A 15,128-nucleotide genomic window follows, 5' to 3' on the forward strand; every position below is an offset into this window, starting at 1 on the left:
TATCATTTAAGTGAGAAATCCTCATGTAGGGTAACTTAGGGTATCATGTGACCTATATTGGTGTTTTGGCAATTTATCCATGTGGCAGGGTTGATATTGGGAAAATAATAATGTATTATATATATTTTTGTAATACTGTAGCATGCATATAGTGGCCTAGATTCAACCGTCACTATGGTAACATATGGTCAAATTAATATAGATTTGATAGATTTTGTTGTTGGTTAATAAATCAAGAAAACAAATCCTTTTTATTGTCATAAATGTTATTGTTTATAGCCTAAGTAGTACCACAGAAACCTGCTTACAACCTATAACAGCTCATATGACTAAATATCAACAATGATGGAAGGATGGAAATACCAATTAGTCTATGCAAGATTTGCGCTCAGGAGATCATTTTGTGTGTGAGAGCGATGCGCAACGAGTGAGGAAGGTGGAACGGTGTAGGTTGTGGAAAGGGTCTCGTTTCTATCCCAATTCACCTGCAAATCTCGATCTGATACAGACACACAGTTTTCAGTACATATTTGTTCTAACTAATGCGGGTGTCGTTATTTGTAGAGCCGGACAGGCGCGCATGTATGGAGCTTTTTAGGAGTTGGGAATGCTCGGTAAGCACGTTAGATCCTATTCTTATTAGGCTTCCTGAATGAGGACACGGATGGATATCGTGGCACTGTCAAAATGACTCGGACTCTCACTCTCCTCACTTTCCTTTCCACTTTTATAAAATGTAAGTATTTAATGTATGTGAATTTCGATTGCATTGTCAGTTCAGTTGAAAAATATTCTCTTTGCAATGGGTTGTTGTTCTTGCTGATGTTGTTGTTATAATTGTACATCTTCAGAAAGGAAATTCACTTTTGTAATTCACCTACAGTGCATGTAATACATTATTTAATTTCATGTTAGCCAAGTTTCCATGAGTGCATAATTATTATTTTTTTATTATCAGAGAGGAACATAGTTCAACATGTATTGATGCCTTCATTTCAACAATCATATGTCTTAAATCAATTAGATACAATATGGTCAAGAGAATAACACCATATTTGTGTTACTCTTTATTAGGTCGCACATAGGAGGACAAGCAGTGAAGCACATTCACAGGCTAGTCAGCCAACCTGGCCTAAAAGCATTTCATATTATTTACTTAAATCCGACACACTCCATTTAGTATGATATGTTATGTTTGGTATGGCATGTATTATTTTGTGGATATCCATCAACCTTTTCACATGATATTATGCCAGCAGCATAGCACCCTGCATCACACTGCTGGCTTGTTTCTGAAGCTAAGCAGGTTTAGTCCTGGTCAGTCCCTGGATGGGAGACCAGATGCTGCTCGAAGTGGTGTTGGAGGGCCAGTAGGAGGCACTCTTTCCTCTGGTCTAAAAAAATATCCCAATGCCCCAGGGCAGTGACACTGCCCTGTGTAGGGTGCTGGCTTTTGGATGGGATGTTAAACGGGTGTCCTGACTCTCTGAGGTCATTAAAGATCCCATTGCACTTATTGTAGGGGTGTTAACCCCGGTGTCCTGGCTAAATTCCCAATCTGGCCCTCATACCATCATGGCTGCCTAATCATCCCCAGCTTACAATTGGCTCATTCATCTCTCTCCTGAAACTATTCCCCAGGTCATTGCTGTAAATGAGAATGTGTTCTCAGTCAACTTACTTGGTTAAATAAATATGTTATTAATTACAGTTTGTATGATATGTTATGAATTTGCAAATGTACAAAATTTTACGAGTCTTCAAAACATATGATATGTTAAGAATTCTAATTTGTTGTGGCTAATGCTAATATTAGCTGGGTTAATGTTACGGGTTAGGGGAAGGGTTAGCAAATATGATAAGTAGCTAAAAGTAGTTGAAAACTTGCTAATTAACTAAAATGCTAAATTGTTAGTTAGCGCACAGGGGCATTGTCATGCTGAAACAGGAAAGGATCTTCCCCAAACTGTTTCCACAAAGTTGGAACCACAGAATTGTCTAGCATGTCATTGTATGCTGTAGTATTAAGATTTCCCTTCACTGGAACTAAGGGGCCTAGCCCGAACCATGAAAAACAGCCCCAGAAATGATTATTCCTCCTCCACCAAACTTTACAGTTGGCACTATGCATTCAAGCAGGTAGTTTTCTCTTTGCATCCGCCAACCCAGATTTGTTTATTGGACTACCAGATGGTGAAGTGTGATTCATCACTCCAGAGAACGCGTTTCCACTGGTGGCAAGCTTTACACCACTCCAGCCGATGCTTGGCATTGCGCATGGTGATCCTAGGCTTGTGTGTGGCTGCTCAGCCATGGAAACCAATTTTATGAAGTTCCCAGTGAACAGTTATTGTGCTGATGTTGCTTCCAGAGGAAGTTTGGAACTTGGTAGTGAGTGTTGCAACCGAGGAAAGACGATTTTACGCGCTATGTGCTTCAGCACTTGGCGGTCCCGTTCTGTGAGCTTGTGTGGCCTACTACTTCTTGGCTGATCCGTTGTTGCTCTTAGACGTTTCCACTTCACAATAACCACAGTTACAGTTGACCGGTGCAGCTCTAGCAGGGCAGAAATTTGACAAACTGACTTGTTGGAAAGGTGGCATCCTATGACGGTGCCACGTTGAAAGTCACTGAGCTCTTCAGTAAGGCCATTCTACTGCCAATGTTTGTCATGGAGATTGCATGGCGGTGTGCTTGATTTTATACACCTGTCAGCAATGGGTGTGGCTGAAATAGCCAAATCCACTCATTTGAAGGGGTGTCCACATACTTTTGTATATACAGTGCCTTCGGAAAGCATTCAGACCCCTTGACTTTTCCCACATTTTGTTACATTACAGCCTTATTACGTTACAGCCTTGATAAAATAAATACAATTCTCAGCAATCTACACACAATACTCCATAATGACAAAGTGAAAACAGGTTTTTAGTCATTTTTGCAAATCTGTTAAACTGATAAATAACTAATTTACATAAGTATTCAGACCCTTTGCTATGACACCAGATATTGACCTCAGGTGCATCCTGTTTCCATTGATCATCCTTGAGATGTTTGATTGATTTGGAGTCCACCTGTGGTAAATTCAATTGATTGTACATGATTTGGAAAGGCACACACCTGTCTATATAAGATCCCACAATTGAAAGTCCATGTCAGAGCAAAAATCAAGCCATGAGGTCAAAGGAATTGTCCGTAGAGCTCCGAGACAGGACTGTGTTGAGGTACAGATCTGGGGAATGGTACCAAAACATTTCTGCAGCATTGAAGGTCCTCAAGAACACAGTGGCCTCCATCATTTTTAAATGGAAGAAGTTTGGAACCACCAAGATTGAACTCTTTGTCCTGAATGCCAAGCGTCACGTCTGGAGTAAACCTGGCACCATCCCTACGTTGAAGCATGGTGGTGGCAGCATCATGCTGTGGGAATGTTTTTCAATGGCAGGGACTGGGAGACTAGTCAGGATCGAGGCAAAGATGAACGGAGCAAGGTACAGAGAGATCCTTGATGAAAACCTGTTCCAGGTCGCTCAGGACCTCAGACTGGAGCGAAGGTTCACCTTCCAACAATACAATGACCCTAAGCACACAGCCAAGACAACGATCGAACATCTCTGGAAAGACCTGAAAATAGCTGTGCAGCAACACTCCCCATCCAACCTGACAAAGCTTGACTAGATTTGCAGAGAAGAATGGGAGAAACTCCCCAAATACTGGTGTGCCAAGCTTGTAGCGTCATGCCCAAGACTCGATGCTGTAATCTCTGCCAAAGGTTCTTCAACAAAGTACAGATTTTTTTTTTGTAGATTTATGAGGAAAGAAAGAATAAGGCTGTAACATAACAAAATGTGGGAAATGTCAAACCTATTATGTTTCAGTAGCCTTTACAATCAGTCATAAGGGAAATGTCAAACCTATTATGACTGAGTAGCCTTTACAATCAGTCATAAGGGCATTCTGGGTATTATCATAGAAAACATGTTGTGTGTATTCACTGTGCTGTGGTTGGAGGAGGAGTTTGGTTAAAAGGTTTCCAACAAATGGGCATCAAATGGGCATGACTACCACAATAACTCTGATGAAGGAGCTCAGACTGGCCCTTCTCAGGAAGAGAGGGAAGTCACTGGGAGAGTAAAGGATCATATATCACATTTTGCCTATACAGTACACTGGCCATTTATAGCACCTTCTTGCAAGCGAATTTGACACTTTTTATTTGTCCACTCTGTCTTGTTGGTACGTTGTTATAACATGTATGGCCTGAAAATAAAGCCAGGGGAACTGGCTAAAGCACACAGATCTGGCTGGTGACCAGGCTACATAGTCTGTCTGTGCTCAGCATGGAGAACCTGGCAGTAATATTCTAACCATACAGATAAATTGCACAGTGTTCTGTAATCAGTAGGACCTCTGGCATGTCCTGAGGGCCTTTACTGAAATCCAGATGACAGGATGTTTTTTGCCTGCTGTTTCTATTGGGTCAAAAGACAGGGTTATTATGCACTTCCCAATCTCGTCATAGATGCAATTTTTGAGAATGAAGTATTTTGGAGCATAGAGCAGAGTGACCTTTTTAAAAGTCAACCATTGCTGATTCAGTCACTGTATTAACACCGCTGCCCTCTGCTGCCAATCAAGATAATGTCAATGCCACACTTTTAAAGTGTTGCCATTAAAAGGCATGTACATTCAAATCAAATCAAATGTTATTTGTCACATGCGCCGAATACAACAGGTGTACAACACCTTACCGTGAAATGCTTACTTACAAGCCCTTTACCAACAAAAAGCAGTTCAAGAAATGGAGTTAAGAAAAAGAAAAAAAGTAACACAATAAGAATAACAATAACGAGGCTATATACAGGGGATACCGGTACTGAGTCAATGTGCGGGGGTACTGGTTAGTCAAGGTAATTTGTACATGTAGGTAGGGATAAAGGGACTGTGCATAGATAATAAACAGTGTCAATGTAAATAGCCATTTGATTAATTGTTCAGCAGTCTTATGGCTTGGGTGTAGAAGCTGTTCAGGAGCCTTTTGGTCCTAGACTTGGCGCTCCGGTACCACTTGCCGTGCGTTAGCAGAGAGAACAGTCTATGACTAGGGTGACTGGAATCTTTGATAATTTTTTGGACCTTCCTCTGACACCCCTTAGTGTATAGGTCTTGGATGGCAGGAAGCTTGGCCCCAGTGATGTACTGGGCCATATGCACTACCCTCTGTAGCGCCTTACGGTCAGATGCTGAGCAGTTACCATACCAGGCGGTGATGCAACCGGTCAGGATGCTCTCGATTCTGCAGTTGTAGAACTTTTTGAGGATCTGGGAACCCATGCCAAATCTTTTCAGTCTCCTGAGGGGGAAAAGGTGGTGTTGTGCCCTCTTCATGACTGTCTTGGTGTGTTTGAAGCATGATAGTTCGTTGGTGATGTGGACACTAAGGAACTTGAAACTCTCGACCCGCTCCACTACAGCCCTGTCGATGTTAATGGGGGCCTGTTCAGCCCTCCTTTTCCTGTAGTCCACGATCAGCTCCTTTGTCTTGCTCACATTGAGGGAGAGGTTGTTGTCCTGGCACCACACCGCCAGGTCTCTGACCTCCCTATAGCCTGTCTCCCCTTTCAAAACCCAGTTGATACATACACACACGTGCCCACACACACCACACCACACACACACACACACCACACACACACACACACACACACACACACACACACACACACACACACACACAGTGTAATAGCCCTTCTCAACAGGTAGTGATTACTAGTTTGAATTGCCTGCTCTCCCACTGGCCAGTGTCCTTCACCTCTGGGTAAGGAGTGTGGATGTTTGACAGCAGCCTCCCAGGGCTTTGACAACATGCCATCTGTCTTGTAGAGGACCCATTGTGTTTGATGGGAGTCCAGCCAAGTGACTGATGATAGGGTAGCCATGGAAACATTCACCAGTCTATGAGGGAGTCCTGTTGGACACTCTCAACTCTCTCTACATGAAGCTATACCTCGATAATTAGGATTTGTGGTAATTGCCTGGCACAAACTGGCACATGGGCCTGTCTGATAATACACTATCGGGAAGGGATCTTTAGTCAAAACATGTATCTTATTTTTAGCTACCATCGTCCATAAATGTGAATCAATACTATGCATGCCAGTCTCCCTTGGCTAAAAGTAGAGGAGAGTCCGACTGCATCACTTCTTGTTTTTATAAGAAACAATTTAGAAAATTCCAAATTGTTTGCATAGTCAATTTACACACAGCACTGACACACATACTTACCCTACCAGACATGCCACCAGGGGTCTTTTCACGGTCCCCAAATCCAGAACAAATTGAAGAAAATGTACAGTATTATATAGAGCCATTATTGCATGGAACTCCCTTCCATCAAAGATTGCTCAAGTAAACAGCAAATTTGGTTTAAAAAAAACAACGCCTCTCCCCTATTTGAGCTAGATATTGTTTGTATGTAATGATATGTAGACAATGTAACATTTTAAATGTATGTAGTTCTGTCCTTGAGCTGTTCTTGTCTATTAATGTTCAGTATTATTTCATGTTTCATGTTTTGTGTGGACCCCAGGAAGAGTAGCTGCTGCTATCGCAACAGCTAATGGGGATCCTAATAAAATACCAAATACCAAATCATGAATCTTCAAAGTAATATTTTTCATTGCAACAGTCTTAGAAGCTATTGTAAAGATTACTCCAGGGCATTTGACTAAGCATTTTTCTCCAAAACAATTTCTCCTGACTGGGCTACTCAGCTACTCTCTGCTACTGTATGACAGAGCATTACTCACTATAGAGCAGGGCTGGTGGGGGAAGAGAGGGTTGTTGGTGGAAGAGAGAGCGTTTTATCATCTACGCCTCCCTGTCCTTCCTCCCTCGGGGAGGGGGGGGGGTGTAAACTGACTTGCGCATTGTTTATCAAGGAGCAGAGGGTGTGTTGGTTTGGTTCATTTGATGGTATTCATGGCTGGAGCTCACATAAGACAAAAGGCTGATCATGTGGCTTTAGGCTCTGGCTCTGCCACATGCAGAATCATTAACACTCTGCAGAGACATCTCCCCTCCCATTTCCCGGATGTTAATTATTCCGCAGATAGCTCCAAGGCCCTCATATATTTTTTTACTATATACACTGCTCAAAAAAATAAAGGGAACACTTAAACAACACAATGTAACTCCAAGTCAATCACACTTCTGTGAAATCAAACTGTCCACTTAGGAAGCAACACTGATTGACAATAAATTTCACATGCTGTTGTGCAAATGGAATAGACAACAGATGGAAATTATAGGCAATTAGCAAGACACCCCCAATAAAGGAGTGGTTCTACAGGTGGGGACCACAGACCACTTCTCAGTTCCTATGCTTCCTGGCTGATGTTTTGGTCACTTTTGAATGCTGGCGGTGCTTTCACTCTAGTGGTAGAATGAGACGGAGTCTACAACCCACACAAGTGGCTCAGGTAGTGCAGCTCATCCAGGATGGCACATCAATGCGAGCTGTGGCAAGAAGGTTTGCTGTGTCTATCAGCGTAGTGTCCAGAGCATGGAGGCGCTACCAGGAGACAGGCCAGTACATCAGGAGACGTGGAGGAGGCCGTAGGAGGGCAACAACCCAGCAGCAGGACCGCTACCTCCGCCTTTGTGCAAGGAGGAGCAGGAGAAGCACTGCCAGAGCCCTGCAAAATGACCTCCAGCAGGCCACAAATGTGCCTGTGTCTGCTCAAACGGTCAGAAACAGACTCCATGAGGGTGGTATGAGGGCCCGACGTCCACAGGTGGGGGTTGTGCTTACAGCCCAACACCGTGCAGGACGTTTGGCATTTGCCAGAGAACACCAAGATTGGCAAATTCGCCACTGGCGCCCTATGCTCTTCACAGATGAAAGCAGGTTCACACTGAGCACGTGACAGACGTGACAGAGTCTGGAGACGCCGTGGAGAACGTTCTGCTGCCTGCAACATCCTCCAGCATGACCGGTTTGGCGGTGGGTCAGTCATGGTGTGGGGTGGCATTTCTTTGGGGGGCCGCACTGCCCTCCATGTGCTCGCCAGAGGTAGCCTGACTGCCATTAGGTACCGAGATGAGATCCTCAGACCCCTTGTGAGACCATATGCTGGTGCGGTTGGCCCTGGGTTCCTCCTAATGCAAGACAATGCTAGACCTCATGTGGCTGGAGTGTGTCAGCAGTTCCTGCAAGAGGAAGGCATTGATGCTATGGACTGGCCCGCCCGTTCCCCAGACCTGAATCCAATTGAGCACATCTGGGACATCATGTCTCGCTCCATCCACCAACGCCACGTTGCACCACAGACTGTCCAGGAGTTGGCGGATGCTTTAGTCCAGGTCTGGAAGGAGATCCCTCAGGAGACCATCCGCCACCTCATCAGGAGCATGCCCAGGCGTTGTAGGGAGGTCATACAGGCACGTGGAGGCCACACACACTACTGAGCCTCATTTTTGACTTGTTTTAAGGACATTACATCAAAGTTGGATCAGCCTGTAGTGTGGTTTTCCACTTTAATTTTGAGTGTGACTCCAAATCCAGACCTCCATGGGTTGATAAATTGGATTTCTATTGATTATTTTTGTGTGATTTTGTTGTCAGCACATTCAACTATGTAAAGAAAAAAGTATTTAATAAGATTATTTCTTTCATTCAGATCTAGGATGTGTTGTTTAAGTGTTCCCTTTATTTTTTTGAGCAGTATATTTAACAAAGTCCAAGCCCTATCAGACATGCATTCTCCACTTTAGTATGCTGGGTTTTTTTGGAACGCTATTAAACACCTCCAGGTACAAGGGTATAAAAACCAGGAAGTGTCACAGTAGGTGTTTTGTTCTGCTCCTCTTTGTCCTGGGTTGGGGAGCTGAAAGAATGAAACACTGCAGAGTCAGCAACACAGTTTTCATCCAGTCCACGCTGGGCTATAAAACATGCTCCATGAAACAACATAAAAACACAGGCGTGACAGTCCAGCTATAAAACCAGTGACTAAACACAACAGATACAGCCAGTGGGTATTTTTTTATCGCACAGTAATCTAGTTTTGTCATTGTTATAACACAATTGCAATAAAGGTAACAACTGTGACTATTTGCCGAAACTATCTCCAAATCACTGTTGACTCTATCCATAGGTGGCAGTTGTGCGGACTCAGAGGAACGTCTGATGAACTGTCTGCTGGGAAAGGATCGCTACAACAAGCTGATCCGCCCAGCTGTGAACAGGACAGAGCGGGTCACTGTCAAACTACAGGTGTCCCTGGCCCAACTCATCAGTGTGGTGAGTCTCATGATAACCATTCCATAGAGCCAGTTAGAGGCCCTGAGACGGAGAGGAGAGAGCAAAGATGAGAAAACAGAAAAGGAGAGCAGAGCTCAGAGGAGCCAGTGGCAACCATGTTAATTACTTACACAAATTCTACTGAAAGGCCCTGGCCCTAATGACAGCATGGGTATAGTATGGATCTGGCAGTGCTATGCTCTCCATCTCTGTCATGTCCAGATTGAAACTTCAGCACATTGCGTTAGAAGGAGCTGTAAAGCTGCCGCAGGAGAGGACGTTGGAGTCTCACACTGATTTACAGGGTCCCTCCCTCCCTTCCTTTCTGCCCTGGCATGGCCCAGAGAATAACAGCAGGACACATGCATCCTCTGTTTATGGCCTCTTATTGTCCTCCTCTTCTTTGGTAATTGAATTTTGAATGTCCTGTAAAGTGTAATGGTATGAGAAGTGTGATATATTTGTTTTAAAGCATTGTGCTGCTGCGTACATTGGAGGTTTGCCCACTCTGCTGCCCACTCCTTTTTAGGGGTGTTCGTTTTACTTGCTGTTCAGAGTTGATGCAAGCGCTCTGTGGATTTATCAACAGGTCCAACGGCGCTCAGATGGCAGATGTGTTCCAGGCGAGGGTATCATTTATCTTAACAATTGACCCCATGTGTAGGGAATTTATTCAGCGTGGAAACCCATCTCTCACTTTTACTCTCTTCTAAATCAAGCATGTGCACTAGAGGAATGTGTGCTGGAGTCTGAGTTTTGTCATTAAACATGCTTTGTGTATCGTATAGTAAATAGTCTGTTTCTAAATGAAGCTAACACTGTCTTTTTCCTTTCCAGAATGAGAGAGAGCAGATTATGACCACCAATGTTTGGCTCACACAGGTAAGCGTGAAGATTATGGTCCTATCCTATTAAACATTCATTACTCAGTCTGTCCCCTCGTCCGTCTCCAGCTCGTGTCCTTGTCGCTGAACCTGAATTAAAGCAGAACCATGCCTCTGACTCAGACAATCCGGAACAGAACAGACTGATAATTGTGCCCACACCATTCACCACTTTTCATTTCAATGATAATTAAGTGTGTAATTGCATCTGGTGTTGGGAGAGAGTCCTTATGTGACTGAGTGCAACAGTCAGAACAGTGAGGGTAGCCTATCAGTTAAGAGCGTTGGGCCAGTAACCGAAAGGTCGCTGGTTGGAATCCCCGAGCTGACTAGGTGAAACATCTCTCTATGTGCCCTTGAACAAGGCACTTAACCCTAATTGCTCATCTAAGTCTGCTAAATGACTAAAATGTTAAATATGTAACCCCCTGTCTCTCCAGCACTGGGATGACTATAGGCTATCATGGGACCCTTCTCAATATGATGGCATTGACAAGCTACGTATTCCTTCCAGACACATCTGGCTACCTGATATTGTGCTCTATAACAAGTAAGTAAGCATTATTCATTGTCCCGATACATTTTCCAAATGATGAACACATTTTCTCATGTAATTTACAGATCATGAAAATCAAATTTTCTCATAAAGACATAATACGTTTCTGTAATGGAGTCCTCTCCCCCTACCTCCCTCATCACTCTCTCCATAGTGCGGATGGAACCTATGAGGTAACAGTCTTCACCAATGCCATTGTCCAGTTCAATGGCAGCATCTTCTGGCTCCCTCCGGCCATTTATAAGAGTGCCTGCAAGATCGAGGTCAAGCACTTCCCCTTTGACCAGCAGAACTGCACGCTCAAGTTCCGGTCGTGGACCTATGACCACACCGAGCTCGATTTGGTCCTGAAGTCAGGGGTGGCCAGCATGGACGACTTCACTCCCAGTGGGGAATGGGACATCTTGGCCCTGCCGGGCAGGCGGACGGTTAACCCTCTGGATCCTACCTACGTGGACCTCACCTATGACTTCATCATCAAGAGGAAGCCGCTGTTCTACACCATCAACCTAATCATCCCCTGTGTCCTGATCACCTCTCTGGCCATTCTGGTCTTCTACCTGCCGTCTGACTGTGGGGAGAAGATGACTCTGTGTATCTCAGTCCTCCTGGCCCTCACTGTGTTCCTCCTCCTGATCTCCAAGATCGTCCCTCCCACCTCGCTGGACGTGCCTCTGATCGGGAAGTACCTAATGTTCACCATGGTGCTGGTGACCTTCTCCATCATCACCAGTGTGTGTGTGCTCAACGTGCACCACCGCTCCCCCAGCACACACACCATGCCCTCCTGGGTCAAGGTAGTGTTCCTCAACAAGCTGCCCCATCTGCTCTTCATGAGACGCCCGCAGAATAACTCTGCCCGCCAGCGGCTGCGCCAACAGAGACAACTCCGAGCTCGCAGGTCCATCCTGGCGGACCTGGGCTACCCTGCCACCGCCATGTCCAAAACAGCCACCACTGCTGCCATGTCTTCCTCCTCTGCCTCAGCCTTCTCCTCCCCGGGACACTTTTACAACAAAGTCACAGCTCCGCTGGGGTACACCCACACCTTCAGGAAGGGGGAGGCCTGCTCCACTGAGTTCCTGCCCAACAGCTTCCCCTCCTCCCAGGACCTCCGCCAGAGAGGCAGCCCAGACTGGGGGGGAGATGTCCAGGAGGCAGTGGACGGGGTCCGCTTCGTGGCTGATCACATGATGGGGGACGATGATAACCAGAATGTAAGTGAACCATGACCATGTCAATGGGGTTAGTGTTGTGAAATGAGCTGGAGTTAGGACTCAAAGCAGTGTTTTTTATCCTTGGTCCTGCAGAGACGTAGTGTGTACAGCTTAGTACTTTAGCACCTGGCTCCACTAATGATCATGGCCTTGATCAGCTGGACCAGTTTTGTAAGTGCTGGGCTAGGACAAAAGCCTGCACACGCTGTGATCCTCAAAGGCCAGGAATGAAGAATACTGGGATGTGAGGTAGTTGAGAATACAATCCAGTAAAATAACCCAGACTGTTGTAATAGATTGTTTTCATAAATAAATCAATGTAAAAGTGAAATAACCAGGCTTGAAAAATGTCGGCCTTCAAAAACTGCCGAGGACAGCAGAGGAGAGGGGTGAAAGGGTCAGTAGCTGCTACAAGGTCTGGCTCAGTAATATTTACACTGGTGCTTTCTCTTTGTTTCTTCATCTTATATTACATTTGCATCACTTTTAAACTCATCAATCACATATTGTACTCCATACCCAATTTCTGCATGCCGCAGGTGTTACTGTATGAACATGACAGTAATGTGACCATACTGTGTTCTCTGTGTGTTCCCAGGTGATTGAGGACTGGAAGTATGTGGCAATGGTGGTGGACCGTATGTTCCTGTGGATCTTTATAATAGTGTGTGTGACTGGAACCCTGGGTCTCTTCCTCCAGCCTCTATTTCAGCATTCAATAGTCCCCATCCAGCAGCCCAGCTCAGACACACCCCGTACCTGAACCCATCCCCAAGAAGTATGGGGGTCATACATAGAAATAAGGGTCATAGAACATCAACCAACGCCATGTGGCCTACAGCAATACACGTCTCTGTATCTCTTTCTGTTTCTCTTACCTGGTCCTAACATGGCAATTTGGTACAAGGAAGAGTTTACTTTTTTCATGTAGTTGAAGCAGAGATACAAAGATGTCCCTCTAAAACCAGACTGAAAGTACAAACATTACCCGGGTGGAGTAATAACCCACATAATACAGAGATATGTCAGATATCATTTGACTCCCGATTTCTCTCCATGTTATATCACCCTGTTGTTGAAATGTAATGTGTCATGAAAAAAAATCTATAAATGTATAAAAAGGTCAGTGAGTTTGATTAAATTTCCAATAAAGTCTAAAGTGATGGGGTACTAAATGAAATGATGTCCAGTGTGATAAAATAAAATAGCTTGACTCAGTTATATTAGGTCACATTGATAAGATGGATATTGGGCAAAATCATGTAGCTCAGAACATTATGACTCAAGCTAGGGTGTTATAAAGAGGCCTCCTAACTGATACACCCCATATATAAAATGAGTTGGTGTATGAGTTACAAGTCTATCACCTGTGAATTACTGGGGATATTCCCCACAGATGTATTATTTTAATGCAATAAACAGTTCCAGTTTAAAAAATATATTTGTACTGTTTATTTTGTTATGTCTAAGTTTCCTGATTTATCCATGAACAGAAACATAAAGGCAGTGATCCTAATAGTGAAACAGCCACACAAGAAGTTACATATTGTGCCATCTACTGGCCACGTTTTAATGCCCACTCTGGCATCACATCCATTGAAATTGCACTGACTCTCTTGCTATAGGTATCACTCTCTCCTTTGATCAATCGCCAGAACCCTGTTTATCACTGACTTTCTGTCACATCAGCTGCTAATGACAAGGCAAAGCAGCTCTGTTCCTGACTCATTAATCATGTGAATCTCCTACCTCAACTGATGATATGTGATTACACTGACAGTCTAAACATCAGCCTGCCTACTGGGGAGTTTAGGAATACCGCACTGACTTCTAGGAAATGTGCAAGCTGGGTGCTTTTAACTTAATATGATGAAAGATTGTACCCTTCTAATATGCTTACACCTCTATGAAAGAGTAGCCTCTTTACTAAATGGGATCTTTATCATCTTTGTTGGTCTGTCTTGCCAATGTTTATAGTACTACACCTATGTCTTGATGTTAATGTTTCTGTTTTTTGTTTTGTCTGAATTTTGGGGGTGGAATTACAATAATAATGTTCAAATAATTTTAAATAATGCTTTATCTATACAGCCACACTGGCATGACAATAACATAACATAACAGCACAGGTCTTCTGTTCTATCAGCTCGATAAGCACAGATGTAACATGCTAACACAGTCCTCAGAATTTATTTACAGCAGCAGGCCATTATTATTTATGTCATACCTTAGGAGAGACCTTGGTAATGGGCACGATTCCTACTCTTAATGAAAGTGGATTGATAGTTTGAAGCTGCATCCAAAGTAATAAATGAAAAGGGTTAATGGAAGGCTAGCTCTGATATGAGGTATGTGAAGGCTGCTTGTCAAGAGGGGGTTGGGGTGCCTGGCCTGGGCTTTGTGTGAGCTTTAGTGTGGTGTGAGTGCAGTTGAGAGCATCTTTCACACTCAGTGGATGACCTCTCTTGGAACTATTATATTTTTCCGTTGATGCGATTTTGCTTGAATACCTTGCACACACTGTAAAACAAATTGATGCATTGTAAGTGTTTTATCATAACGCTGCTGTTTAACCTTTTTCCTGGCTCTACTTCTGTTCATTGTGACTTGAAGAACAATAGTATATTGTATCATGCACGTAAACCGTTACCAGTTACCACAAGTCGTCGATGACTGAATGGTGCAACAGTATACCTCTGTCCATCATCATGAACTCTTGCTTCGCGTGAATTGAAGCGGTCTTGCCTTTGAAACCCCAGATACCATACTTTTTCCCTCAGTTCTAACACTCACATAGTGTGCCACTTTACATTATACAAGTCTACACCAAGTCAGCCAGGTATTTTCAGCCACGTTCATACATCTGAACGAATCATTGATTCAATGTCAACAACGAATTTCGTTTGAATTTGTAAACGGAACTCCAGTAACGTCCTCATACCCTCCATAGTCTCCTAGCCCCACCCAAATAGAACTGAACGATCAGTTATCGACTCTGTTGAGTTGATGTTTATAGTGCTATACCTACTATAGTACTATACCTACTGGTATGCCTATAGGCCTAGGCCAGAAATCAAATACATGACGTTCGTTATTAGTGATACATACAGTATATACAAACGTCGACTGTGAAAGCAGTCGTGGCGAGGTGACTCCAATTCCTGAAA

General features: G+C 43.9%; 1 protein-coding gene across 1 annotated transcript; it reads left to right on the forward strand.

Annotated features, from left to right (window-relative positions):
- The first annotated feature begins 387 nt into the window (after positions 1–387).
- Positions 388–13,392, forward strand: LOC106562134 (neuronal acetylcholine receptor subunit beta-4). The gene is made up of 6 exons (XM_014126765.2): positions 388–736; positions 9,159–9,304; positions 10,142–10,186; positions 10,629–10,738; positions 10,899–11,961; positions 12,560–13,392. Exons 1-6 carry the CDS (start codon positions 688–690, stop codon positions 12,722–12,724), a joined length of 1,578 nt encoding a protein of 525 aa, XP_013982240.1. The 5' UTR covers positions 388–687; the 3' UTR covers positions 12,725–13,392.
- The last annotated feature ends 1,736 nt before the right edge of the window (positions 13,393–15,128 follow it).

Source organism: Salmo salar, chromosome 11 (assembly GCF_965601325.2).
Source record: "Salmo salar chromosome 11, fSalSal1, whole genome shotgun sequence".
NCBI classification, from domain to species: Eukaryota; Metazoa; Chordata; class Actinopteri; order Salmoniformes; family Salmonidae; genus Salmo; species Salmo salar.

What these genes read in the sequence shown, in the direction of transcription:
- LOC106562134 (XM_014126765.2), top strand. Translation starts at nt 688, where the DNA reads ATGACTCGGACTCTCACTCTCCTCACTTTCCTTTCCACTTTTATAAAA. An exon ending in CCTTTCCACTTTTATAAAAT is followed by an intron (nt 737 to 9,158) that starts GTAAGTATTTAA and finishes CTCTATCCATAG; the next exon opens with GTGGCAGTTGTGCGGACTCA. An exon ending in TGGCCCAACTCATCAGTGTG is followed by an intron (nt 9,305 to 10,141) that starts GTGAGTCTCATG and finishes TTTCCTTTCCAG; the next exon opens with AATGAGAGAGAGCAGATTAT.